Source organism: Pseudoliparis swirei, chromosome 6, assembly GCF_029220125.1.
Source record: "Pseudoliparis swirei isolate HS2019 ecotype Mariana Trench chromosome 6, NWPU_hadal_v1, whole genome shotgun sequence".
Taxonomy (NCBI): domain Eukaryota; kingdom Metazoa; phylum Chordata; class Actinopteri; order Perciformes; family Liparidae; genus Pseudoliparis; species Pseudoliparis swirei.
The window spans coordinates 14,441,657-14,468,432 of NC_079393.1; the positions used below are offsets into that span (position 1 = coordinate 14,441,657).

General features: G+C 42.3%; 2 protein-coding genes across 5 annotated transcripts in view; one reads left to right on the forward strand and one right to left on the reverse strand.

Annotated features, from left to right (window-relative positions):
- ptprq (protein tyrosine phosphatase receptor type Q) overlaps window positions 1-15,382 on the forward strand; it is a 34,432-nt gene extending 19,050 nt beyond the window's left edge. The window contains exons 35-63 of the mRNA XM_056417007.1: window positions 73-227; window positions 357-502; window positions 1,325-1,490; window positions 2,807-3,127; window positions 3,201-3,476; window positions 3,614-3,765; window positions 4,015-4,156; window positions 4,790-5,065; window positions 5,168-5,539; window positions 6,079-6,188; window positions 6,367-6,553; window positions 6,649-6,887; window positions 7,026-7,095; window positions 7,411-7,569; window positions 7,792-8,083; window positions 8,179-8,252; window positions 8,331-8,430; window positions 8,602-8,730; window positions 9,901-9,945; window positions 10,594-10,620; window positions 10,797-10,878; window positions 11,349-11,439; window positions 11,606-11,682; window positions 11,846-11,980; window positions 12,123-12,248; window positions 12,463-12,608; window positions 12,746-12,881; window positions 14,651-14,774; window positions 14,870-15,382. Coding sequence (XP_056272982.1) covers window positions 73-227; window positions 357-502; window positions 1,325-1,490; window positions 2,807-3,127; window positions 3,201-3,476; window positions 3,614-3,765; window positions 4,015-4,156; window positions 4,790-5,065; window positions 5,168-5,539; window positions 6,079-6,188; window positions 6,367-6,553; window positions 6,649-6,887; window positions 7,026-7,095; window positions 7,411-7,569; window positions 7,792-8,083; window positions 8,179-8,252; window positions 8,331-8,430; window positions 8,602-8,730; window positions 9,901-9,945; window positions 10,594-10,620; window positions 10,797-10,878; window positions 11,349-11,439; window positions 11,606-11,682; window positions 11,846-11,980; window positions 12,123-12,248; window positions 12,463-12,608; window positions 12,746-12,881; window positions 14,651-14,774; window positions 14,870-14,907 — 4,393 coding nt within the window. The 3' untranslated portion in view covers window positions 14,908-15,382. The remainder of the gene's footprint in view (window positions 1-72; window positions 228-356; window positions 503-1,324; window positions 1,491-2,806; window positions 3,128-3,200; window positions 3,477-3,613; window positions 3,766-4,014; window positions 4,157-4,789; window positions 5,066-5,167; window positions 5,540-6,078; window positions 6,189-6,366; window positions 6,554-6,648; window positions 6,888-7,025; window positions 7,096-7,410; window positions 7,570-7,791; window positions 8,084-8,178; window positions 8,253-8,330; window positions 8,431-8,601; window positions 8,731-9,900; window positions 9,946-10,593; window positions 10,621-10,796; window positions 10,879-11,348; window positions 11,440-11,605; window positions 11,683-11,845; window positions 11,981-12,122; window positions 12,249-12,462; window positions 12,609-12,745; window positions 12,882-14,650; window positions 14,775-14,869) is intronic.
- Window positions 15,383-15,884: 502 nt separating this feature from the next.
- The window catches only part of iqsec3b (IQ motif and Sec7 domain ArfGEF 3b), a 28,538-nt gene continuing 17,646 nt past the window's right edge, over window positions 15,885-26,776 (reverse strand). For 2 of the 4 annotated variants that reach the window (XM_056417667.1, XM_056417666.1), the window contains 8 exons: window positions 23,292-23,458; window positions 22,306-22,445; window positions 22,030-22,161; window positions 21,069-21,168; window positions 20,683-20,841; window positions 20,503-20,595; window positions 19,770-19,816; window positions 15,885-18,720 (listed from right to left, as the gene is read on the reverse strand). In XM_056417667.1, coding sequence (XP_056273642.1) covers window positions 18,301-18,720; window positions 19,770-19,816; window positions 20,503-20,595; window positions 20,683-20,841; window positions 21,069-21,168; window positions 22,030-22,161; window positions 22,306-22,445; window positions 23,292-23,458 — 1,258 coding nt within the window. In that variant the 3' untranslated portion in view covers window positions 15,885-18,300. Of the gene's footprint in view, window positions 18,721-19,737; window positions 19,817-20,502; window positions 20,596-20,682; window positions 20,842-21,068; window positions 21,169-22,029; window positions 22,162-22,305; window positions 22,446-23,291; window positions 23,459-26,776 lie in introns of all 4 variants that reach the window. The other 2 variants (XM_056417669.1, XM_056417668.1) reach the window with 2 other exon arrangements.

Consider the following 26,776-nt stretch of genomic DNA (forward strand, 5'->3'; position numbering starts at 1 on the left):
ATTAAACAACAACAAAGATGTAAGAAGAAAACGGAGCACATTGCAACATTAATGGTTGCTCTCTTCTGTCAGGAATGAAACAACTGAGCGTTGGCATAATGTGACAGAGACATCAGTGGTTATTAATGTAGACTCAGAGAGCAGCTACAATGCCTCTGTCTCCAGCTGGAACAGACTGGGAGATGGAGGAGTGCTGATTTACATCCACTTTTCCACCACCGATGCAGGTGCTCGACGATTATTGAAGACCTTTTGACAGATTTTCTTCGTTCATTCAAAATATTTCTTACCATACATTTGTATGAATTTTCTCCCACTCGTTAAATATGTGTCTGTATGTGCTTCCTGGCTCTCAGAACCATTCGACCCCCCGAAGAATGTGACTTTTGCAAATGTGACTGCCTCCTCTGTCACCTTGCTGTGGCACCCGCCTACTGAACCTAATGGAATCATTGTGCACTATACTATTTATTACTCTGATAACAACACTGTGGCTAAGCAGGTGAGATACATATACTGTTTATATAATACACAGGAAAGTGATGGATTAATGTTGCACCAATCAATAATAAATTTTTTTAAAAATGTTTTAGAATAAGTCAAATGACTAGGACTGCCGCCTCTTAGTTGATTAGTTGATTAATTGGTCATTGTTGTCCTAGTCGACCAAGATTTTATTTTATTTGTTTTTAATGCTTTTTAAAAAAAAGACTTATATCCAAGGAACTTCTGAGCACATCTCTGGTAAACACAATATTCAAAGCAGTGCTTTTGTTTGATTCTTTTGGAAAAACTCAATTTTAAAGATACGTCAATTAAATCAACTAATCGATTAGTTCACAAAATCTTATAAGTGTTATACTATATCAGTCAACTACTATTTGCTTTAGTTGAGAGACAGCCCAAATAACTCAAACAACTTGAACGTTGTCTCTCGAACCTACAGATAATTGTCACCTAATTTGGCAGTTCCTGTCGGTCATACTGTGCATAGTTTTTAAGTCTTTTAATTCGTTTTTTTGTTTTTTCCGCCTGCAACTCAACTAGTTTAGTTTCCTTGCACTAGTATCATGAACCTTGTTCCAGCAGAAGGCAGTTTCTGTTCAGTTTATCTTGCTGTTTGCTACCTGTGCAGCACCAAACCGCAAAGAGGGGCACAGAAAACACTGCTGCTCTGAAGAAATGAGTGGTGAAACAAAGACACTTAATGTTGGGTTTTACTTTTGTTTGTCACCAGTCTGTATGCAAAGAGCACATTTTGCCGTTGATTATATTTCTGTTTCGATGTCTGAAAAAATCCCAAATGCTTCTTTTTCCTCCACAGAGGGTTCTTCTTTCAGACTTACCTGCATCTCTTGATTCAGCCCTCTCCTACACTCTGACCCGGCTGATAGGGGGCACAAACTACACCCTGTGGATGACCTCCAGCACAGTGCAGGGGGACGGAGGGGTCCAGAGCGAGCCCCTTTTCCTCTTGGTACCGGAGGACGGTCAGTTACACACACAAACACGATTCCATATACACAAATATGAATAATATTTATACAAACATGAAATACCAAACGTAGTGACAGCTAATTATTACATACAATGATTCAAAGTCCCACCGGAGGGTGAGTGCACACTTTTTTCAAAACTCTTCAACTTCCAAAAAGAAAATGACATATAAACTCTGCGATGTGACTTTGGTTAAAGCGTATAACAGTCAGTCTGGTGAACTCAAACTGGTTCTATTTATGTTCACTTGAAGACAGACAGTTTGTGTTTTCTTTTGTTAAGCATGCCGAAAGTTGCTGGGGATTAACTTAAAGAACAGAGAGACAATAGAGCGCAGAAGCTTTTACAATACGATGACAGATAAAACAAAGCCTGAGAGCGTTTGTGCTGCTCATGGTTGGCCCAGAACCTAAATCTTCATGTAATATTTAGTTGTACTTTGTCTTTTTGACATCCTCAGTGTAAAAATTGACGTGTACATAAAACCGATCTCTTTGTTTTTATGTTATTTTGGGAAAAATGGTGCAGACAGCCACCACAGACTTTGTCACTCACAGTTCATATTTGTACGTTGTTATGTTCTTGTTAACATAGTATTCGCTGTCTCTGAATGATTACTGCTCATACTGACTCTGTATCTCTGCCTGTGCTCTAGCTGCTCCACTCTCAGCCAAGCGCCGGATCTTCAAGGCACCTTGTCTCTGCCGCACAGCCAAGCCCCCTGCTAGGCTCAGACCCACACACACACCTGGCCCCTCACATCCACCCACTCATCTCATGGATCTCTCAAGTCTTATCACCCCTTTTCTCCTTCACCTCCCTTTTCTTTCCTCTGTGTATCGTGTGTTATTTTCAGAGGGGATGAGAATGAACAGGATGAGTATTTTCTCTGCAACCCCTTTTCTTTCCAAGGTTTCCAGTGTGCTAGTTTCCCTCCTAAATGGCTGTGTATGTCTTTTATTTGTATTGGATATTGTTTACTGGGCTGAATTACTTTGCTGTGTTTCTGTGTTCATGAGGTAATGTCATGCCATATCATTCTAAGTGGTGTGCTGTATCACAATGCTGCCAATGATTAGGACCCTGCTTGTGAAAAATGATGATGATGATGATGATGATGATGATGATGATGATGATGATGATGATGATGATGACTGGTGCGCTGTTCATTTCCCCTCAAATGTCTCTATTGTTGATTGAGGCCTTAATGTACTGCCAAAGCATGTACAGTAAATGCTCACAGTCTTAAACCTGTGTTGTCACTGGTCGTCAATAATAGTGACACAATCATTCTTGTTCAATCCTTTAGTGCCCGGTGACTCAGTTCGAAACCTGACCGCTCAAATCTTCAGCTCCACGACCATAATCGTCAGCTGGGACCCTCCCATGGAGCCGAACGGGCGCCCCAGCTACCTGCTCACCTTACAGGAGGCCGGCATCCCCCCAGATATATCAATTCAAGGGGCTCCAGCTGTCAACAAGACCGTCAAGCATACCACAACTGACAATGTCTTCCTATTCACCAAACTCAAGAAATATTTTCCTTATGTGTTGACTGTTACCCCGGCAACTGGTGCTGGCGCCGCCTACAACCATACCAGCACAATGTACCTGAGAACGGATGATGATAGTGAGTTCTTCTACTCAGACATTTACTGATGGAGTACGGTTCATGTCTTCATTGTTAAACCGTTTCTCCTTAGTTCCTAGTTCGGCTCCATTGCTGGTGTCCACCAGGAATCTGTCGTCCTCCTCTATCGCAATGGTCTGGCAGCGCCCTCTGGAGGCCAACGGGGACATAACAGAGTATACCCTCACTCTGTTTGGCCCAGGGGGCTCCAACACAACTCAGACCCCCAGCACCTCATTCATCCTGACCGACCTACTTCCATACACAGCTTACAACGTCACTATTACGTCAGCAACGCGCAAAGGCTCAGGGCCCTCTCTGCTGCTGCAGCTGCACACCGATGAAGGAGGTTAGTTTGAAAGCAGGTTTCAATTGTCTCTAAAATCCTAATTAGATTATATTTAGTCATGGCACTTTGGGTGTATATTTACTGTTTGTTTCAGTCTATCTTCTTCTTATTCTTTATCTTCTCACTTTGTGTTTCAGGGCCCATATCCCCTCCCCGTAACCTGACTATATTTGACCACACAGCAGTCTCTGTGTGGCTGAGTTGGGAGCCTCCTCTGGAGCCCAATGGAGTGGTGATACAGTACGGCTTCAGGATCCGAGAACTCATCACAGACACTGTCACACACCAGGTACTGGTCATTTCACACACTTCTTCACAATAACAACACTCACACACACTCCATGGACCCGCTCTGTAAGAGTACACACAGTCACACGCTAGCTCTAATTTCACACTCCAGATACCACTCAGCAGTAACATTATATGTACACATACTTGCACGTATGTGTGCTCATACAATAATTGATTATCCACTCCAATAATCAGGATTGGGTGATTTAATCTCGTATCTGTCATTTTTTGATGTGTGTATGTGTAGAATTCCTCCGGTCCGTCAACCACAGAGTATCTCACAGGCTTCAGGCCTCATCGCGCCTATGAGATCAGTGTTTACAGTTACACTAGAGTGGGCCATGGGAATCAGTTCAGCAGCCCAGTGACCTTCACCACTAACGAGTCAGGTAAAGTACAGGATGAAGTGCCCACAAGGGAAGGTACACTGATGTAGGTCATTGCTCAGTTTGTGGTTCAAAATTGGTTTGTACAGTATATTCAATTCAAAATACCTTGTTTGTCCTTTAATGGACTATTAAAGGTCATAACAAACAAGTGCAACAAACAAGTGCAAATACAGTTGTCAATCTTAACATCTTCATTTTGTACCATTCAAATTGCTTTTGAGATAAATACAAAGTGTATACATAAATATACAATATATCTTAAATATACAATAAATCTGAAACATGATGGATGCCATTGGCATGAAGAGCATGTCTGGGTTCACTAATAATAACAGAGGAATCCCTGTGTTTTGTCAGTAATTTCTAAATAAAATAAAAGGTAATAATGATTGTGAGTTAACATATGGAATAAGATAAAGCAAAAATAAATATAGTAAATACAATCAAAATTTCTGTTGGCAAATCTGTAAAGTTTGTCTGCAGACTACACATTTTTTTGTTTCCAGTAATTCAGATTCCTGTGCAACAGGCCAGTACGAACATCATGTTGGTTCTTTCCTCTTGCAGAGGACAGTGAAGAACTAAAGCTGACGTTCATAGAACAATTCCTATGTCTCACTTCTCTTTCTGCAGTGGCTGATGCTGTGGGGAACCTGTCTTGCTTAGGAGTGAGCTGGGATTCAATACAGCTGTTTTGGGAACTTCCAGCTAACCCTAATGGTCAGATAATGTTTTACGAGATTCTAGTGGAGGTAGACTCACAGTCCTACACACACCAGGCTCACACGCCAGAGTACACATGGACCGGGCTGTCTCCAGACCAGATGTATGCACTTACTGTTGCCGCAGTCAACTCCGCAGGACCCGGAGACAGAATTAATTGTACTGCTTCCACTCTTCCTGAATCAGGTAGTCAGTTTTATGGTATTGTATAACATGTTGGCGTTTAATTACACATATACAGTTATACTGACTGGATATCTAATTCAATCATGTTGTCTCCCTTAACAGCCCCAGCTGCCCCTCGCTTCCTCACCATCTCTCAGGTCCCACCTAACAATTTGACACTTCAGTGGGCTCCACCAATTTCCATGCCAGGCCTCTTGAAACAGTACCACATCATTGCACAGCTGCTTTCAACTGTTTGTGAACCAAACACACTAACTACTGCACAGCCGGCCCCAGAGGACGAACCGACCTCAGACTGTGTGGACTCTAATGCCACAGTCTCAGTAAATGCTTCAGATGGCGTTGAGGAGAAGCACAACGTCACACTCCACTTCCTGGCCAAGTACAGATACTACCGCTTTAAAGTGGCTGCAGTGACCAACGCTGGAATTGGGCAATATACACACTGGAATTATGCACATACACTGCCTGGAAGTAAGATTACAGTGATGATATCGTTTTGTCTTGCCAGGGGAGAGACATTCAGGAGAATATCTTTTTAAATGTATTTCTGGGTATTCAGCAAAAATAATACAGTTTAAATAAGTACAATTCTATTTAAATTGATGTTTGGTTTTTCAGTGGTAACATGGGCATCTACTTGACAAGACCTTAACAAACTTAAATTGTATCGCGAGTATTGTAGCAACTTTGAGTTGTTCAGAGATTCAGCCCTCATCGGTAGCTTAAAACACTGTCCACGACCTCCACTTCCTGTTTTGTCAGTTGTTTGTAGCAGTATCTTTTCACAAAAATGTTAATGATATATGGATCAATACCTACAAATATAAAGGCATGTTATAGGCCACATGACCACGTTCAGCAGCAAAAACATGGGCCTGGCTTACATTCACTGAGCCAATGGCATGGAAGCATCAATTAACATCGGCATGATGACGAAGCAAAATGTAACAGGCTTCTTTTGATTGGATAGCACATAATACGCATCATGCTTCTCTCATCTCCCCCCTTAGACCCCGATGACCCTCCCCGGGACCTGAATGTGATCCCCACCTCCAGCGGCCTTCGCATTTCATGGGCCGCTCCGGCTGTTCTCTCTGGACCGACTTCGTATCTTGTGCAGGTCAGTTCATCGAGTTTTTGCTTTTACGGAAACACAACACGTCACCAACAACTGTAAAACACACTGATGCTCTTTGACCAACATACTTCTTGATCTGTTATGATTGATTAAATGAATCCAACTCTGCTCATTCACATAGAAGTATTAAGTCTTTCCGTGAACTCTCCTGTCACACCAGGTGGATGGTCCTGGTTTGAACATCTCAAAAGTCAGAGCTCCAGGAGAGTTGACGACTGTCGTTGTCACTAACTTGACTGCTTTCACTCGTTACTTGGTGACTGTCACTGCTTTCACTGGTCCACTGGCGCTCGCTGCCAGCGATGGGAAATCCATCGGGCCTATTGAATTTCAAACAATGGAGGAGGGTATGTGGAAATCTTGGCTGCACATCGCTGCTGGCCATCTGTAAATATGCCCACATATTTATTAGTTCCCTTTATCATTTGTACTCTGTCCCCAGAGCCTAAAGACCCTCCCAAGAATGTGACAGTATCAGTTATTCCAGAGGAAGTGAACCGTGTGATGGTGACTTTTAACCCTCCAGAGGAGCCCAACGGACACATCATTGCTTACTTTGTGTACGTCTACGAAAAAGACCAGCTGGTCAAGAACGTAAGCCTTAATATCACAGAAAGGAATCAAAACATGCTGAGTGCTGTCATCGAGGGCCTAAAAGGAGGACACAGTTACAGCATCCAGGTGAAGCACACACATCTCACACACACAGACATACAAACAGCCCAAACCCACACAAGGTTAATCTTGTTCAAATTCTTGAACTCCTTTTTCTCCTTGTCCCCATCTCTCGTCTTCCTCCTTTCTTCTATTTTTCTGTAGATTTCCGCGAAGAACGGGGCTGGAAGGAGCCCACCAAGCCCACATGTCCAGATAACTACAGGGATCACAGGTCTGTGTGTGCTCCGCATCGCTCCACGGGGTTTCTTCCTTTCTTGTTGCAGCATTTTTTTTCGAAAACAGAGAATTGCCAGTGCACAGTATCACAGCAGGCCTATTCTAACAATGGAAATGTAACTCAGCAATATCGTCAGATGTGTGTTCAATTCAAATCAATTCAGTGTTGGGATGTTGACGCTGTAGAGGACGGAGCAATGGTCGGTTTGTCATGACTAATTCCACATCTTCACACTGTATTAACGCAAAAAACTTTGTGTGTGTGTGTGTGTGTGTGTGCTTGCTCTTCTGTGCTCTGCGTGCGTTCCAGCCCCGGCCAAGCCAACCCAAAGACCTGAGGCAGTGCTAGGCCATGGAGGGGTTGCCATGGTAACCCACAGGAGTATCACCATCCGCATGCCTGCCTGTTTCTATAGGGATGACAACGGACCAATCACAAAAATTCAGGTCATCGTGGCCGAGTCAGGGGGTAAGACTCTTCAAAAACATTGACGACCGTCACTTCGTTGAATACACTTGGGTATCGGCCTCACTTTTGGCTTTGACCCTCAAGTAGAATCTTGTTTTACAGTCTGCCACTTTGTCCTCAGCTTCCAAAAGTCTAAATGTATGCAAACGCCAAAGGGCTTAACATCAGCAGTAATTTGACTCATTCCTTCCCTCTCTAACTGACTGACTCATCCTGTCACAGTGAAGGACGTCCAAAACCTGACCAACTGGAAGAATGCCTTTTTTGATCATCCTGCCCCTTACCTGACCGACAAGGGGTTCCCCAACCCGCCGTGTTCCTTGGAGGACGGGGCATTACGCACGGATGCACACGTCAGAGGTGGTCGCAGCGTGTCAGCAGGGGGCCGGCCTGCATTGAGACAGAATCACACTACGGCAGGAACGTATGTGATCGGACGGAACGTTGACTGTATGAAGGGGAACAACACTGGCAATTTCTGCAATGGACGTCTGAAGCCAAACACGGTCTATGTGTGAGTGCAACACACACAACCACACGACAATTTAAAGTTCATTGTATGTACATGTTTTATATGAGGCTGACACTGGACTGGTCCATTTTGACCAGGTTCAAGTTCAGAGCCACGAACATTAATGGCCAATACACAGACTCTGAGTACTCGGATCATGTCAAAACTGCAGGTATTTATATTCATCTCTGAACAATATAAAGCCTCTATAGTCCTGTGTGATATTGCCACTTCTATCTCCTCTCTGTAGCGAATGGACTGTTGACCAGAGAAGAGCAGATTATTCTGGGTGTTCTGCTCTCCTTCTTTTTGGCTGTGTTGTTCATCATCATCATCTGTGGCTCCGTCAAGTAAGATGGCACACGAGACTTTGCCAACATTCATATGCAGCATTGATTGCAATTTTGTGTTAATGCAAATTTGACATTGCATCATATTCAATATATCTGTTTCCTCTTGTAGATTTTTTTTATTCTGCAGTTACCTTGTTATGAACTAAATGTGTTTGATTGACGCGTTAGGATCCATCAGCGCAAGAAGGAAGGCGGGACTTATTCACCCAGAGAGGCAGAGATCATAGAGACCAAGTGTAAACTGGATCAGCTTATCGCTGTTGCAGATCTGGAGCTGAAACAAGAAAAACTCAACCGGTTAGTCTTTGTGTTTAGTTGTAATCTAAAAACACAACTTACTGAGTACAACACATATTTACAGTCAGCTGAGGGGCTGCACACTACATGAATTCAGGCTTGATTTAGCCGCTGCAGACGGGATTTTAAATAAAAATCAACAAGACAAAAATCTCTTTGATGCAGCTAGCTTCATGTGCACTCCGTCGGCACAAAACCTTCTCGTGTTGTAGAGTTTGTGCAGAAAATAGAAGCAGCAGCACAATGACACAGCATCATTGTGGCTTTATAGCTTATCTTCAGTGGTCTGCAGAACAACCGTCCTGCCTGCATCTCTCAAACCATCCCCTCATACACTTTCAGTGTCAAGCACCTCTGTTTTTCTGCCATGGCACGAACAAGTTTGTAGCCCATAAGTGCTGCAAGCTGGTGAGAAACAAAGTCAAACAAAAGTGTTAATTTTGGTGTATTAAGGTCATTGATGGCTCAGAGGCAAGGAACTACAAGATAGAAACGCTTTCAACAGGAGTACAAATAAAATCGTTTATATATATGTTTGTTCCAATATAGATAGACTTCACATTGGAACAACCAATAAGCAGCAACTTTCTGAAAACCCTCCATCCCTCCATCTGAAAAATATCTACTGAATGACAAAATACAAAAATAAACCAAAATAGAGGGTTTCATGAAGGACGGTATACAAAATAGTCTTCAAGAGGATTTGAACATTGAAAACATAAAAACTCACATGAGAGAAGATGGATAAATAAAAAGTCTTCCTCTTGCCTGGTAACTGTTTTCAATTTCTCATAAGTGGAAGGTAATATAACAGCCCCACTTGAGCAAATATTTGACTTCCTTATTAAACTCCCAACATGCAGGGACTCTTCGTAGTCCTGAAAAAGGTGGCAGTTCCTGAATATACTTTGCTTTCCACTTATTTGAAATGTCCAAAAAGATTGTAAGTTGTTCAGCATTGCATGTTGTGGTTGCCGCTTGGCTGTGCCAGCTGTTTGTAAGTTGCAATCATTAGGATTGTGTCTCTGCTTTATTGGAGCTGAGATCTGTACAAACACCACACACAACTCAGTTCATGCTATAAAAACACACTTTTTCTTGTTTCTTGTCACGCGAATGGCACAATTAACTTTGCTTGCACTCTCAAACTGAGCACTTTTCTCTCACCAGGTATTCTTCCTTCTTCTTGAGGCGGAAAGAGATTTATGTGATCCAGTAAGTTGGCTTTTTGACATGCGTGTGCCACATTTTGGTGTGTGTGCTTTGTTTTCCTGTTGCATTCCACCTTTCAAGCATCACTACGTGGGTGTCATTGTCATGTCACCTATTACGGTTTAAATCATCCATCCATGTTGCTTATTAAACCCTTGGTTGATGTCGCTAGTTGCATATACGAGTGACATCAGCATTTCAGCCTTTTTCTTTTTCCTCCATCACTGGAAGGGATTGCAGAGCTGTGCAGACACTCCTCCGCTTGAGACCATTTTAATTTGTTTACCCACTCTCTATCTCGAAATTGCTTGGAAGGCGTGGCGGCCTTAGAGGGCACAAGTAGAAAACTGAGGATCTGCATAGCAACAAATCTTCAGTAATGCAAAGAAACAACATCCATCGGGGGAATGACCACATGTTTGATCCTAGAGAAACATGAATGTCAGAGTATCAACACCAGTTTACTGTGTTCAATCAAAAGGAATTTGATCAGAAATGGTTAAACCTCCTTTGCTTTAACATACAATGCCATGTGCTCTCTGCAATGAGAATCAGTTCAGTTGTCATGGACAGAAATACCACAGCGTGGGTTGTGACTATTTAGTTAATTTGTTTATTTTTGGTTGATGTTTGCTGTCTATTTTTGTCCAGGCTGCTCAGCTACAGGAAATCACTCAAGTAAGTCATCCTGCATAAATAATTGGAATATACACACAATAGTTGCAGCATATATCAACATGCTCTGTATAAGAATATTTTATCCAAGAATAAACTCGCACAAAATAGCGTGTGGCTGTTGAGTTGTTTGTACATTTCCCTCTGCGCCTCACTTTCTGCCCTTACCTCCCTGTCAGGCCCGTCAACAAGAAGTCTTTTCTGCAGCACGTAGAGGATCTGTGTGCCATTGACAATGCTAAGTTCCAAGAGGAGTTTGGTGTAAGTGTTTGCCTACAACCTGAACCAGTGTGTTTTCCACCTGTTTAGAATGTATAAATACATGAAATAGGATGAAATTATAGAAAATATTGGTAAAATAAAGCGGAGCATGAAGAAACATCTGCTTTTTAAACACAGGAAGCAGATAATAACACAAACTTCGTGGAGAGAGTGAAGATGCATAGAAAGTGATTGCAAACTAAATCAATACCAGCTTTTTATTGCACCCGTTGTTTTACCGCAGCCATCTGAAAACACAAATTAAAGACTTCCGGTGCTTTCTTGATTTTAACAGTATTCTTTAAAGTCAAACAAAATGTTATTCCAATAACTTTGATGTAGGTATTAAAGAAACATTTTACTTTTGTCTTTTGCGAAAGTTCAAAATGGATATTTTAAAAATACATGCCCTGACATTTCATGTTTGTGAGTCCAGTTGAATATTGATGTGTTACATATTAACTCCCCAGGAGCTTCCAAAACTCCTGCAGGACCTGGCCACCACAGATGCTGACCTGCCCTGGAACAAATCAAAGAACCGCTTCCCCAACATCAAACCTTGTAAGTGGTTATCCTGATGTGCTTTCCAGAGTTATGATACTTATCATATACCCACATTATGTGTGTTAGCTCAACCATTAGCTGCATATGGATTTCACCTCTGCTTGCACAGCTGTATTTCATGTTTATGTTTCGACCTCACTCTTCTCACTTAAACTGTGTCCAGACAATAACAACCGAGTCAAGCTGCTGTCTGAACCGGGCACTGCGGGCTCTGACTACATCAATGCCAGCTTTGTCTCAGTGAGTACTAGCTGTCAGACGCTAAAAGCCAAGTGCTTAACTCCTCCACATTAGAGGAACTTGTTCTAAATATTTCATTCGTGAGTAAATAACATTTTGTATTTTCATTAGATCTTCATGGTGCTGGAGTAATTTGTGTGTTTGCAAATATTCTGTTTTCTAGGGCTACCTTTGTCCCAATGAGTTCATAGCCACCCAGGGTCCTCTGCCCGGCACAGTGGCTGACTTTTGGAGAATGATCTGGGAAACGGGAACCCACACCATCGCCATGCTCACGCAGTGTTACGAGAAAGGCCGAGTGCGTCATAAGAAATGTGCCACTGTTATAAAATAGTAATTAGAGGACAGGCGGAACTTAATTTCGGGCTCCTTAACAATTGTTTTACCAGGCGGGTTATATCTGCTGCAGATATCTCATGTGTTTGTGTGTGACATTTCAGATTCGGTGTCACAAGTACTGGCCCGAGGACAATAAGCCAATGTCAGTGTTTAGTGACATTCTCATCTCAAAGGTGTCAGAGGAAGTCCTTCCTGACTGGACAGTCAGAACCCTGAAAGTAGAAAAGGTAACACAAAAAAAACCTCACCAGACGCACACACACACACACACACAGTTGTTTCTAGTCTTTATGCTAAGATGAGATAACAGTCTCCTCTCTCCTGCTTCATAATGAACTCACAGGTCCTATCCTTTTACGAACCTTTGTGTTATTTGTTCCACTTTTGGCAAACATAAAACCTTTTTCTCACATTTCCTCTTGTATAAATTCCTCTGTGCAGCACGGGCACTTTATCTTAGTTCGCCACTTCAACTACACATCGTGGCCGGAGCACGGAGTCCCAGAGTCCTGCAGCACTCTCATTAAGTTTGTGAAAGCCGTCCGAGCCCACAGACACAACAACACCACGATAGTGGTCCACTGCAGGTATCGTGGCGTGTCAGTGGTAGTTTACGAACACTGCATAAATAATAGCAAGGTCTTGGAAGTAAAGTGTACTTTATTATGTTTTTGGTGGCAAAATAGAGTTTTATCAACAAAGTCCATCTCTCATTGTTCCTCAGTGCTGGTGTGGGCAGAACAGGTGTGTTCATCGCTCTCGACCACCTTATTCAGCACGTCAGAGATCACGACTTTGTGGATATTTATGGCCTGGTGGCTGAACTACGCAGCGAGCGGATGTGCATGGTACAGAATTTGGTGAGTTCAATTCAAATACAATAATGTTATTTATTCCTGTGATTGAATTTCAAAACCGAGAGAGAATAAACAAACCAAAAAGGACTATTTACAGTATGTTGTGTTAAGTTGTTCCAGTACACTGAAGAATCATCAAAGACTGAAAAATGGCGGTCTAGTTGTCCTACTTAAAAAAGAATCCTGTCCTGCTGTGATCCCATCCCCACGAGGAAACATTTAGGAAATAATTTTAGTGAGAGAGGAAAGGATCTGGCAGTGGATTAAAGGCAAACGCTGAGCAGGATTCCCCCTTTGAAACAGCATGAACCTATCCTAAAATTACCCAATTCAGTCATTACTTGCAGAGCAGTGGTGTGTGTCTCAGCATCTGCAGGGACCCTTTGCCTAGTGCCTGTGCTTTTCTTCAGTTTTATAGTTTTTTTATTTCTCGATGTTCTGTGCCTTTCTTTTGGCTGTGAAGTATTAGCCTGCAGTGTCTGCAGCTACAAGAGCTGCTTGATTCTTTGAGACAGCGAGCTGTTACCATGCGAGTCCAGTCATGTTCGAAAAGAACTTTGGCTTCACGAGGCTTTCAGATGAACTATTTTATAGCAATATTAGATCTGTGGCAGACAGCTTTAGAAAAAGTTTTAAACAAATCTAACACTTTTATCTGAAAAAAGTGAAAACATAAGCAAATGCTGAAGTTATTGTAAATGTGAATCAAATCTTGCAAAGTTACTTCATACTTCCAGGAACCATTGTTGTTTTCTATTAAAACAAAATGACAATGAATGACCATTTTAACAGGCGTTTCATATGTCTCCACTTCCACCAGATCACAGCAATAAACCAATGTGAATAAATTCAGGATTGAATAAAGCTATGAGGGCAAGAGGAAGATTGTACAAACACATGTGGTTTAAATTCAGATTTAGTAGGTTAAATGTGACACAACACAGGTAGACTCGTAAAATTAATTGTTGTTGGGTTGAAGGAAATTCATTACTTTATATAGATAACAGCTTCTAATAGGCCATGTGTAAAATAAATGATGCAGGCCTTAGCGGAACCAGTGACTTGGACTAACTTTCTGCCAGAGCGCCACTCATTCCCTTCAATGGTCGGGCCCGCTCGGTCCGTCTGCTCAGGTCCTCTCCTCGAGTCAACAGCCATCCACAGATCTCAATGGGTTTTTGTTTAATAAGGGAACTAAATTGACTCGGATAGAAAGTAAACCTGTTTTTCTTCAGTCCAAACAAAAAAAGAGTTGCTCTGTGCATTCATCTGAAGCATGCCAGTCTCAGGCGTCCATCTCTCTCCACTCAGCCAGAGCACCAGTCCAATGAATATGAGCAAAAAAACAGGAGGAAGCCGAAGCAACTTTTTTCAGCACCAGTGAGACACTTTTATATGAATGGAAAGCTATCTTGAAATGTGACATCCAGTAATTATTTTAACTATTTGCTCTAAAAGGTTTGAGTCCTGAAAGAGATATAACAAGTCTTGAATCAATTGTCGTAGTATTGATTCACATTGAAGCAATCCAAAATGAAATAGCTCTTTCCAGTATTATAACGAGAACAACAAGTTTTTATTATTTTATTTGTTTGCTTTTATCTTTCCAAAGACAGTTTGACTCAAATCAGGGTTGTTGTAATAAAGCCAGGAGGACACCCGGCTCTATTCTACACCAAATAAATGTGATGGACAATTGCTCAGTGCTTGTCAATGTGTACGTGTGTGTGTGTGTGTGTGTGTGTGTGTGTGTGTGTGTGTGTGTGTGTCAGGCCCAGTACATCTTCCTGCACCAAAGTACACTGGAACTTCTAAACAACAAAGGCAACAGCCAAGCCATCTGGTTTGTCAGCTACTCAGGTCTGGAGAAGATGGACTCTCTGGATGCCATGGAAGGTAAACAACATACAAACACACTCACATGCACACACACACACTTGAATAAACACACACGCAAAGTGCTCACTCCACACATTTGTACTGGTCTTCAGGTGATGTTGAGCTGGAATGGGAGGAGACCACTATGTAAGAGACTGACGGAGGGGACACCTTTGCCTGGGGGAGAATGAGACTCTGGACCGGCCGCCTCCACCACACCAGTTTAGAGGAGGGATGAGGAGAAACAGGAAGCGAACAGCACTGTTTGAGCTGAACGATCGGTCAGTCAACCAAGACTTTGTTGTTCCATTTCCACCCACTTCTCAGTCCGGCCCCCCCCTCCCTTAATGAACCTCTTGTCCACTTGTTTGCAAAGCAAGTGAGAGAAACAAAATGGAGACAGTGACAAAGAATTTCAGAAACAATGGGGAGGAAAGAGCAAAGCGGTGAGCTGATTGTGAAAGCTCTATCACATTTATAAGCCTACAGATACTTCGCACACATTGATTTCACCGAATATTGTAAGTATTATGTTGATATTACCAATGTTTTTGTAAGCTAATTTATTCAGCCAAAATGGTGTTTTAGTTTCAATCTCGTTTTAATTCTGACTATGTTGAAGTGTTTGCAGCATTTCTGTTTTGTTTATTCTTTCTCAAGAGTGATTTGCAAAAATAAAAGTAACTTGTATTTTTTTCTCTGGCCTTGAGAACTCAAATGTAGGCGTTTTGTCAAAGCCATATAACTTGCTCGTCATATTGATTAGAGGACAGGACCCAAGATGCATGGAAAATGATATACTCTAAATTGTGGACACGCACACACACACACACACACACACACATGCAGACTGACTACAACACACAACTTGACACTCCACAAGTACAAGTCAGACTCAATTTAGCGTTCTCATTCGTTAATGAATGAGTTCAGACCCACACTGTGCTGGGAGGACACTGGATCACCTGTGCAGACTGACTTCCCATACGCGCCTTTATTCCAGCGTCCTCCTTGCACACCTGGAGCACATTCATTCATTAGCGAGGTCAGAAGTGATACAGATGCAGACGTGGTGGAATTGATTCCAGTGTCAACACACACACACACACACACACACAGACAGTTCAGAACCGAGAGTAAAAACTACTTTATTCTTTCATTCTCTTTGAACAGAAAAAAAAATTGAAATATTCCATTAGTAAACATGTTGATCTTTAAGAAATCTCCCCTTTTAGAAATATTGTGAGGGTGCAAAGATTAATGACAGTGAGGATGCAGAGTGGTGCGTCTCCATGACAACCACAGAGAAGGCGGGGGCAAGGGGTCGGGCAGACAGGAAGTAGAGCAAGGGGAGAAAATGACATCAATCAGCCCAACATGCCCCGACAATAATGATACAACATATAATTAAACTGCCCGTGTGTACTGTTAATGACAAAAACAATATCATGCTCTATAGTACAAGTAAGTCAGAGTTTACAGTAAACAAAGTGGGGTTGTTTACTCGAGAAATCCGTCTCGAAGATGATTCTCAGTTGGATTTGCTGTTGCTTTAGCAGCTATGTGCATGTTTGTGTATGTCAGCGTGTGCGTGTGGTTATGTATGCACATGTGTGCATGACCTGTGATTCACTTCACATATTCATCAATACAGCATAGCCCTTTACACACCTGAACAGGTGACACAGCGATCTCCTAATTATTCGATAATAATATGACTATAATTTCATAATAAATGTAGATCTGTATTTATATCTCTGTGTGTTACCATGGTAACTGGAGTGTGTTCTATAAAAACTGTCTGTTTACTGCCTCTCGTAGCAGTGGGATTCAGGACACTCCTTCATATTAAATGTGAATAATAATAATAATAATAATAATAATAATAATAATAATAATAATAGCTATAATAATAGCTATGATAACTATAATATCCTTTTTTAAACTAGATTCTTCTCTGTACAAATACATACGTAGATACACACACTGGGCAAACCAATCACTTTTTCAGAATAAATCTATATTATCTATAAACAAAATATCCAATATATTCTGTGGTGCAAAAGGTACAAGACATGTTCGGTGTGTCTCAGTTGGATGATTTGCAATCTGCTGTACAAACTGGCTCAAGCTCGAACTATCGACACTGGACAGACAACCCGATGATAAAATCAATAATTATTCCATGTTATTCCATCTTCAGTTTCCCCCCTATTTAACATCCATCCATTATCAATACCGCTTCCCGATTTAACATTCAGTATAGAAATGCAACTCTGCTTATATAACTTTCAGTGTGCAAGGAAAAATATATTTTGTGCGAGGGGAGTCATGTTTTTGTGAGGTGACCTTAGTCTACCCTGTATGGAGCGATTCATATACATTTTCAAACTAAAGCTAAGAGTTTTCTGGGCACAAATATTGCCTAAATCCGAAGGTAACAACAGTATTCACACTAGGTAACCCATTAGGAGTAAATGTGCAGCAGGAGAAAAGCGTCCATTTGGCTATTGTCGCCTTGTTTTGGATTACTTACTCCCTGCTGCCCACGAGTAAGCAGGCTGAACACAGTCCACAAGCACACTGCGCTCAGTACAACTCAGATATTACATGTTACAGTGCAGCAAATAATCTCCTGAGCTCTGTGGGAGCGAAATGCCACATAATCAGGGCAGTCATACACTATTGTGAAGATAGCGTCTCATACAAGTTTAGAACACACAACAATGAAGCACAGAAAATATGATTGTCGTCAGGTGGTTTTAGGATGGTTTCGTGAGTGGCATCATCCGTGCTTACTGCACATGACAGGGTAGAGATGCAAGAGCAATTCACCTTGTTTTGGCCTTCTGCCTCACACACTGGTGACCTGTTCCCTAGTAGATGAAGGAAACAAATAAACTGGCACTCTTGTTTCTTCACATTATGCAGAGATGAGAGGGGAAAAAAAGATTGCGGTGAGGAGAATATTAGCTCATCTGAAATGCTTCTTCACAGAGAGCGGTATCTAACACTGGAAACCTGGACTGAACAAAGAGATGTGAACTGAACATCAATATCCTGAAAGAGAACAAAACAAAATAAGTTTGTTCTTCATATTTGAAGTGATCCCTTATCCTTTCAGGGCTGCCACAGTTGGCTTTTTCTGACAATGCCCCTTAGTTTCAGTCAAAGCTCAGACACATTTGTTGGAAAGGTGATATTTAAAAAGCAAAGTCACACGATGTTTTAAGAGTGTGAAATCTAGACAGACAACACCTTCAGCTACCGGTTGACATGACAGAAGAAAAGTTGTCTTTCAGAAATGGCATCAAAGCTGCTCCATAGTAAAAAAAACACCAGCACTAAAGACTATGAATAGATTCTCGTTGGTTTCGATTTCCTTTGTCCTTTTCCGAGACTCATGCAGTATATTCCTTGTTTTTAGCAATGCTTTAATCTTACCATTCAAAGTGAGTAGGCTAGTACTCCAGCATGTGTCTGTTGCTGCATGTGAACGTGAGGTTTGTGTCTGCCCCCCAAAGTTTGTAGAGTAGCCATCGACTCAGACGATGCTTCGGGAACCGCTGGAGTTGCGCCTACGGGTGAGAGGCAGGGTGTGGTGGAAGGGCGTGGGTGAGTCAGGTGGACAGAACTGGTGGGGGTGGTTGTAAGGTGGAGGTGGAGGCGGCAGAGGAGGCTGAGGGCCGTCCCCCTCTCTGACGTGCACAGGTGTGGACATGGCCGACTGGATGAGCTGATGGGTAGCCGGGCCTTGGCTGAGGAAGGCCTCCATCCGCCCTCGCCCACTCTGGTCCACAACAATCACCTTGACGATCTGCTGACATTGGATGAGTGTTTCTGGGCGAAGCTCTCCAGGCTGGATGGAGCTGAGCAGGGCGGGTGTCGCCGCCAGGGCCAGAGGCATCGACTCAATGCTGGGTTGGCTCAGTTGATAGGTCTGCAGCCTGTTGTGAATTGACACCTAGTTTAGGAACAGTCAGAGAACGCATGAGGAGTTACCAGCCTGAACGCAGCCTCTACGCAGCCCTCTGGTGTTTTACACACTTGGGCATGCAGGCATGCAGATCGGTGGTGTGCAGAGCGAGCACATGCAACATACACACACACTCCAACTGCTTTGCTCTCAATCATGTTTCTACATGATTTACCTTTTCTCTCACTGATGTTTTACACACACTGGTCCAGAAAGAGAAAAGGGTAGCAGGGTAAGAGAAGATTTTGGTGAGAGGTTGTGGCGGGTGTGTATGTGTGTTGTGTGTGTGTGTGTGTGTGTGTGTGTGTGTGCGTGTGTGTGTGTGTGTATGTGTGCGTATGTGTGTTTGTGTGCATGGTCAATGAGTGGCAGGATGAGAAGTCAAAAGGGAGTGTCAGGAGAGGAGAGAGGTGACACCGAGGGCGGGGTGTCTCCCTAACACAATTACTTGCAAATCTAATGGACTGACTGAGAGGAAGGAGAGCGTGGAAAGAATGGGCAAAGGAATAAAACAGAGAAAAAGATGCAAAAGAGATACACAGCCTTTATCACAATGTTGAGTTAAAAGAAGGACACACACACAAACACACACACACACACACACACGTACACACGTACACTCCACAGACTGATAACAGTATCTAGCTTATCTGTCTTTGTAGATGGCATTAAAGGAGCCAGCCAGGCTTATGGTGGCTCGCTAAGGCTTAGACAGAAAGGCTGACAAGCAGCAGCTGATAAAAGACGGGATGCAGAGGATGCACCCATATGGCACAGCGCCACTACAGCTGACTCCTCTCAGCGGCCTTTGTATCTGTGGCTGCATAGTGGGGATGGACCTCAGAGCTCTCGGAGCTCTTTTTAAAGCAAAGCATAAAGCAAACTTTCTTTTCTGGTGGTCCCTATCTAACTGCATACGCACAGACACACACACAGACACACACACACACACCAAACACTCAAATGCAAAACCACACACACAGTGCAGGGGAAGCAGGCACTTACCTGAGGGAGACAGGAGTGGCTTTTGCACTTACCTCGACTGTGTTGTTGTTGCCGGTTTTATCGTACGCATCCTGTTGCCCTGTAGGCGTAACAGGTCTATTCGTAAGTCAACAGGCAGATTTAAACTTCATATACAGAATGTTATAAACAGGGAAAGAGTTCTTAATAGTAGATTAGTAGACTTAATTGACTTAATTGACTCAATCAACGCTTAATGTATTTATTTCTATGAGTAAGGTGATAGCATCCGGTTGTGTCCAAAGTGGAACAAAACATATCTAAAGCTAAAGATTCGGGAAATACACTTATTACCAGTCTGTCTGGTATATATAGAGATGGAGCCAGCATCTTAGCTGAGCATAAAGAAAAAAAATGTAGCCTGGCTTTTTCCAAAGTCTACACAATCCATCTACCAACACCTCTAAATCACTAATTAACATGTACTGTAGCTTGTCTGTTTATTCCATACAAATGAATCTGTGCGCAAAGAGAAATGCAAAATATACAATTGAAGGTTTTGCTGGACCTAACTAACCTTTTATTCATGACAATGTGACAATTATAGAAACGTTATGCCCTCTGATCATCATCCACTCCACATCATCCACAAATTTCTCACTTTTCCATGCACCCGTCATTCCATGAAGTTGTCCTATTTTCTACATTGCCTTGAGTAATGTATGCATTGTTATGAGTAATGTATGCATTGTTATGAGTTATGTATGCAGTGTTTTGCATTTTATGCTGCACGAGCAAAACTAGCACCTGAGGGAGAGCCGTGTCCTGTGTGTGTGTCCACTTGCCCGCCATTGGTGTGTATGCCGCTTGGCTGGATGCCTTGTTGCCTCTCCAATTCCCCTGCAACACAAGAAAAGAGATTGAAAGCAGCCATATCTAGTAGTGATTGTTTGCATTCACATATGTGGAGGTGTGTGCTTCCCTTACACTGTATATGTATCTGCTCCATCTCGTTGACTTCTGTTATAGCCTCTCGGAGCTCCTCTGCAAACTTCCTGAGTTCTTCTCCACTCGGGGAGCAGAAACTCACCAGCTGCTTCTTCTCTGAAGTAAATGGGCTCAGCATGGTGATGCCGTGGGCGTAGTCTGAGGAGAAACCCCATCAATGTGTCAATGAGAACTTTGATTCCATCTCCACTTTCGCATTTTAAGTTGGTAATCGGAGTGTAAACACTGAGCTTCGCACAGAAAAGGAAGTCTTAGCTCAGAGATCCGCTGGCTACACCAGAACCTGACAGTTTGCTCAGCATTTTTCCTGCACGAGGCGGAACTGTCCGATGAAAAAACTGCAGCACAGTAAAACAGCATCTCACATTCATTGCTGAAGAGGTGAAACTGCATTCCCAGAAGACCCATAGCTTTACAGAAGGTGTAGGAGGCCGAGCTTTTCTTCTTGGGACACAGCTTCAGAATCTACAGTCGGGACACATGACACACACAACATGGCAGAACTAGAATGGGCACTCGGTAGAGTGCATACCTTCGCATATCACAAGATTGGGCATTGAATTATGAACATTTTGGCATTAGTTGCATGCCAATTGGACAAAAATGTATCGTGCTATGGTAAAAAAAGAGTTTGACCTTTCCATGACCTTGACCTTGACCTTTGACCCGATTGATCCCAAAATCTAATCAAATGGTCCCCGGATAATAACCAATCATCCCACCAAATTTCATGCGATTCAAGAAAATGTTGACCTGTTCATGACCTTTGACCTTGACCTTTGACCCGATCGATCCCAAAATCTAATCAACTGGTCCCCGGATAATAAACAATCATCCCACCAAATTTCATGCGATTCGGTTCAATACTTTTTGAGTTCTGCGAAAGATTTTGACCTGTTCATGACCTTTGACCTTTGACCCGATCGATCCCAAAATCTAATCAACTGGTCCCCGGATAATAAACAATCATCCCACCAAATTTCATGCGATTCGGTTCAATACTTTTTGAGTTCTGCGAAAGATTTTGACCTGTTCATGACCTTTGACCTTTGACCTTTGACCCGATCGATCCCAAAATCTAATCAACTGGTCCCCGGATAATAAACAATCATCCCACCAAATTTCATGTGATTCGGTTCAATACTTTTTGAGTTTTGCGAATAACACGCATACAAATAAATAAATAAATAAATAAATACACGGCGATCAAAACATAACCTTCCGGCATTTTCAATGCGAAGGTAATTAACATCATGTCTGATTATGTAAGAACTAGCAATATATGGTGATTTCAGTTGCATAGAGTATCGCAGCGAGGTTCCTCACCAGCAGCAGGTCATTGAAGAGGAAGACCTCTCTCTGGAGCTGGGACAGTTTCTGTTTATGAGGCTTGTTGGCGTCAGGTACCTCAAACAGACGACAGCAGCACACCAGACGTCTGTGGGGCACAGCGAGGACCTACAGAGGCCAAGTTAAAGAGACGGAGATGACAGATTGAGAGGACGGACTGCTGTGAAATAAAACACGACACAAGAAAATAGGCGACAGTCCAAACAGCTCGCCGAAATGAGAAATACTCAAGGAAAGACAAATCCCACTCACAGTTTTGAGGCCCAGGATGGACTGCTCCACGTGGCTCACATAGGTGACGTGGTCTTCATTGGAGCGGAGCTCTCGTTGTTGGATCCTCTCATAAATGCCTGCGACCATCTCTCTGGGGATGTCAGCTCCATCATCCACACCTGAGGGAACAATAGTACAGAAAAAGTAGCAGTGGTCAGTATCAAGGTTAGAAGGACTCTGCCTCTCCCTTTGCTTTGATGTCAGTATGTGTGCTGTCATATTGTCCTGGTTGTTGCTGTAGAGCAGCAAACAGACATCCTCACTACAGTTCGTCACTTAAGAAGAAACCTTTTCAGCTAACACATTTAAACTGAGCTGTACTATATCACATGAAAAATGATAGTTAGAATGATTTTACAGTGTTTTCTTCCATTAACTGAAGGTACAAATAAGAGTTAAACTTCTCTTCTTTAAGTTCTGGTTGATAGAAATGTAACTGTTCAACCGCCGGAGACAGACCTTGTTTCGAGCCTCAGGTGATGAGATGCCTCTGGAAACTCAAGCTCATATCATGAACATCTAATGCTAAGTGAGCCTCAATTAAATGGGTCAATGCCACATTCTCTGGAGCAGAGCTCTGAGTTATTGATATCAGGAATCTCCTCCTGCACAGCTGATGGTTTTCTTGACAGTAGCTAGCGGAGCCAAGCACCCACCGCCTCTATGAGTAATTTACTTCTCTTCAAGAGGCTGTCACTCAAAAGACTGACGATAAGGTTGATAAGAGAGTGCTTGTTGTAAAACTTTGACATTATCTGCCCTCGTTTTTGTCCTCCTTTTAATTCTGGAATATTTCTCGCATGGATCTCCTCATGATCTGCAGTAAAAGGTTTATGTGTGTGTGTCGATACACGTGGCACTGGTTACTATATACAACCCATGTTAACCTCTCGCACACAGCCTCTATATAAACACACACTTTATTTCTGTCAAACATGCTCATATATGTATTTGGACACACTAACCTCTTAGGTTGCGTATGAAGTCATCGAGGCCCATTTTGCGCTGGGGTTTGATGTTGGGTGAGTACATGTCGGTGTTGAGGAGGACCACAGCGAAGGCCAGGATGAAGATGGTGTCTGGGTTGTGAAACTGCTGCACCACATCAGGATTACACATACAGTACCTCTGGCTGTGGAGGGGAAACAGGACAACATAGTTATAGAGCTTAAGTGTGACACTTTTCTATCAAGTCTTGGTCTGAATTCTGTCGGCCGCTATACCATTATTATATTATTTACAAAAAGGAGATTGTGTAGGTGAGACCGCAGCTAGTACCACTCCCAGTTATTCAAATATCATTCATATCCTGAGAAGTGTACTGCTTTTGACATGAACAACAGAATGAACTCGCTGATACGTTTTCTCTTGTGCAACACAAAGAAATCAAATATGGCTCAAACTAACATTGCAAAGTATTTGCCAGCTTACCACACCTTTGGTGTATAATACAAAAGAAAACACAAACCACACTGAGAATAATAATATCCGATGTACTGTCACCAAATCACATAAACCAATCCAGCTCGTTTCTTCCAAAATGTGCCCTGAGCTCGAAGGAACGAATCAGCGAGTGCATCGTTCAGAGAGATCAGTGCAAATTTATAAGATTATAAAAAGCAGTTATTATGAAAAGTTGCTTATTCCTGCTTTGATACAAACATATTCCGACTGATTGTTAGGCCGGTGTCTCATCATACAAACTGCAGCTTTATTTTTAATTCTAACTGACTGATTCATAGATATACTTACTGGCTATGTGAGGGGCGCTCTACCATGAAACCATGAGACTGACAGGAGACAGGAGTCATTTGACAAAATGCCACGGCCCTAGGTGGGGTAACGCTGCATTGGAGCCAGAGATGCCATATTTGGACTTCCTTTGCTCCATCACTGCCCACAGGCTTCACAAACTCTCACTTGCAACCCTTCCTTCCCCCACAGCTCCCTCCCTATCTTTCTGACTGTCACTTACACTTACACAGTGGGCCATTTCAGTGGTGGGAGGCTTTTATCTCTGCAGCCAGGCAGGATGCAGACATGGAGAGGGCTGCTCTGCTCCAGAGAACGATGTACTTGTTAGAGCATATGCAAGCGAGAGGCCACATCTGAGGCCTGCAACCAGGAGCCTTTTCCCAGACCCCAAACAACATCTAAGACCAGAGTACTCATAGGGTATCAATTGACTGCAGCCCAGGTCAGAGGCTGTTTGGGGGAGAATAAATCCTGCTTGGCACAAACACTGCTATGGATGTAATATGCACACACATAGACACAAACAAGGCACATGCGAGCCTCCTGATTGATGTAATTCTGCAGCAAATTCTTCAAAGACTGAAAGCAAGGCGAGATCTACTGCGTGAGTGTGTATGTGATAGCTAATGGACATGTGCATGGATGTGTAGTGAGCAAACAGTTCGGGTGAATAAATAAAGCTTCGATCAGCCTTTGCATGTGTGTGTTTGTCTGTGCTTCATTCACGGATCTCCGTCTTATGTAACCGGTTTATTTAACCTCTAGCTCCAGTTCTCTTATCTTCATCTCGACATACGAATGTTGCGTGCCAGCTGGCGCACATACCGCTCCGTAAAAAATAACTACTCACGACTAGAGTACAACGCGCTTCAAACAGATGACATAACAACTGTTACGCAACAGACATGGCATTGGATGTCTGTTTGTCCCAATAAAAGCTCTTTTCTGACTACATAGACTCTCAGGTCCCAGCTACAGAGAGTGTGGTCTCAGATGGCTGATGGATTTGTAATCTGCACCCAGGGACTTGGCACATGTGATTGGGTGAGTTGTGGTTAACTGATGGCCTCGTGGGTGTTCTGGTTGGCCCTCAAATCAGAAGCAGAGAGGGGATGTGTCATGACTGTTCTTTTGCTCTCTTCCCTCACCACTTTGTGCCCATAGAACTACTTTCCTTAATAGAGATGGCTGATGTTTTACCGTCGACCAAAACCAACAAATCTTTCTCACAAGTATTGCTCATGAATATACAGCCTGCTTTAGCTATTAAAATGAAAAACAATGTCACACATCAAAAGCCACACATTTGCACTGAGTGACATGTTCCTTCATGATGATGATGAACATGATGATGAACCTGGAGTTTATTTTGAGTTAATTCTACATAATCCGTCTTGCTGCTATAAATACTCACTAGGGCACAAAATTAGTATTAATCCGTGGCTGAAAATAGTCCTCAACATATGTGCTATTTATTTCTGTCAGAGTAATAATAATAATGAATAACAATATTGCATTTTATTTGTAAAGCACTTTTCATTCAAAAGAATCTTAAAGTGCTACAGAGCCAGTAGATAGTTAAAAAATGAATGATAATAGGAAAGAAAATAGTTGGCTAAAAAGGTTTTAAGGCCAGTCTTAAAAATAATGTTTAATACAATCTACAGTGCCCAGCTGTTTTCTGACATTTAAAAAAATGTAAACTGCGAATTTGTGCCACAGTCGGTGTCTCGCTTGAAGGAAATGTTGATCCGAGGGCCAGTCTACCACTGGTCCATTAATGTCTTTACAGCAGGAATTGAAAGGCTTTGCTGATCCTCTGACTTTTTATACCATAATAAGATTGAAATTCAAATGTGTCCAAAAACTGTATAATCAATGGTCTTGGAGTTAAGTGCCACAAACAGGGAAAGACAGTTGGAAAGTACTAAGAAAAGGTATAATACATAGTGTTACATTATCAAAACGATAATAACAATAATAATAAAACAATGACAATATATAGCCCAAGTTAGCAGACCACCAAAAGACAAAGTCAAAGTTAGCAGCTCAGACAAACAAAGTCCACATATCATGGAGTCAGAAAGATGTTGAAAGATTATTAACATGCTGTGCATTTTTTATGCTTACATTTAATAATACAAGCAACATAGTGCAATTCAGAAGGACATCTTGGTTGGTGAGTTCAAAGGGGCAGTGGCTCAACTCATGGTGGTGACATAGCTGATAATCCTCAGGCAAAGAGCAGCACATTAGAGGGAGATTCAATGTATACCACATTGCAACCAATTACTCTGAAACAGAAAACAATTATGGCCATTTTTATTGCATTTTTAGTCCTGGGAAAAATCTTTAGATATTACCAGGACATTTCAAGGGCAGCGTCAGCCAGAGGATAAGGAGACAATTGCAGCTCCTACTTGTCTAGTCACTGCTGTCTGTTTTTTGCCTCAGAGACCTTTCAGTCAGATGGTAAAATTGCATCATTAAAAATCTGTTTCTGTCCAGGAGTTTGTTAGAGGCAAAGCTGCAAAAGTCTATAAAGAGGCACAAAGGGAGTGTTCAAGCTGTGGTAAGTCTCTCAAGGTCCTCTTTTTCAGATGGCTCATCCATTTAGCGACTGGTGGGCAAGTGCAAGGTTGTAATAGGTTATTTTGATTCTACACATGTACATAGAGGAAGTCTTGTGCTTTTA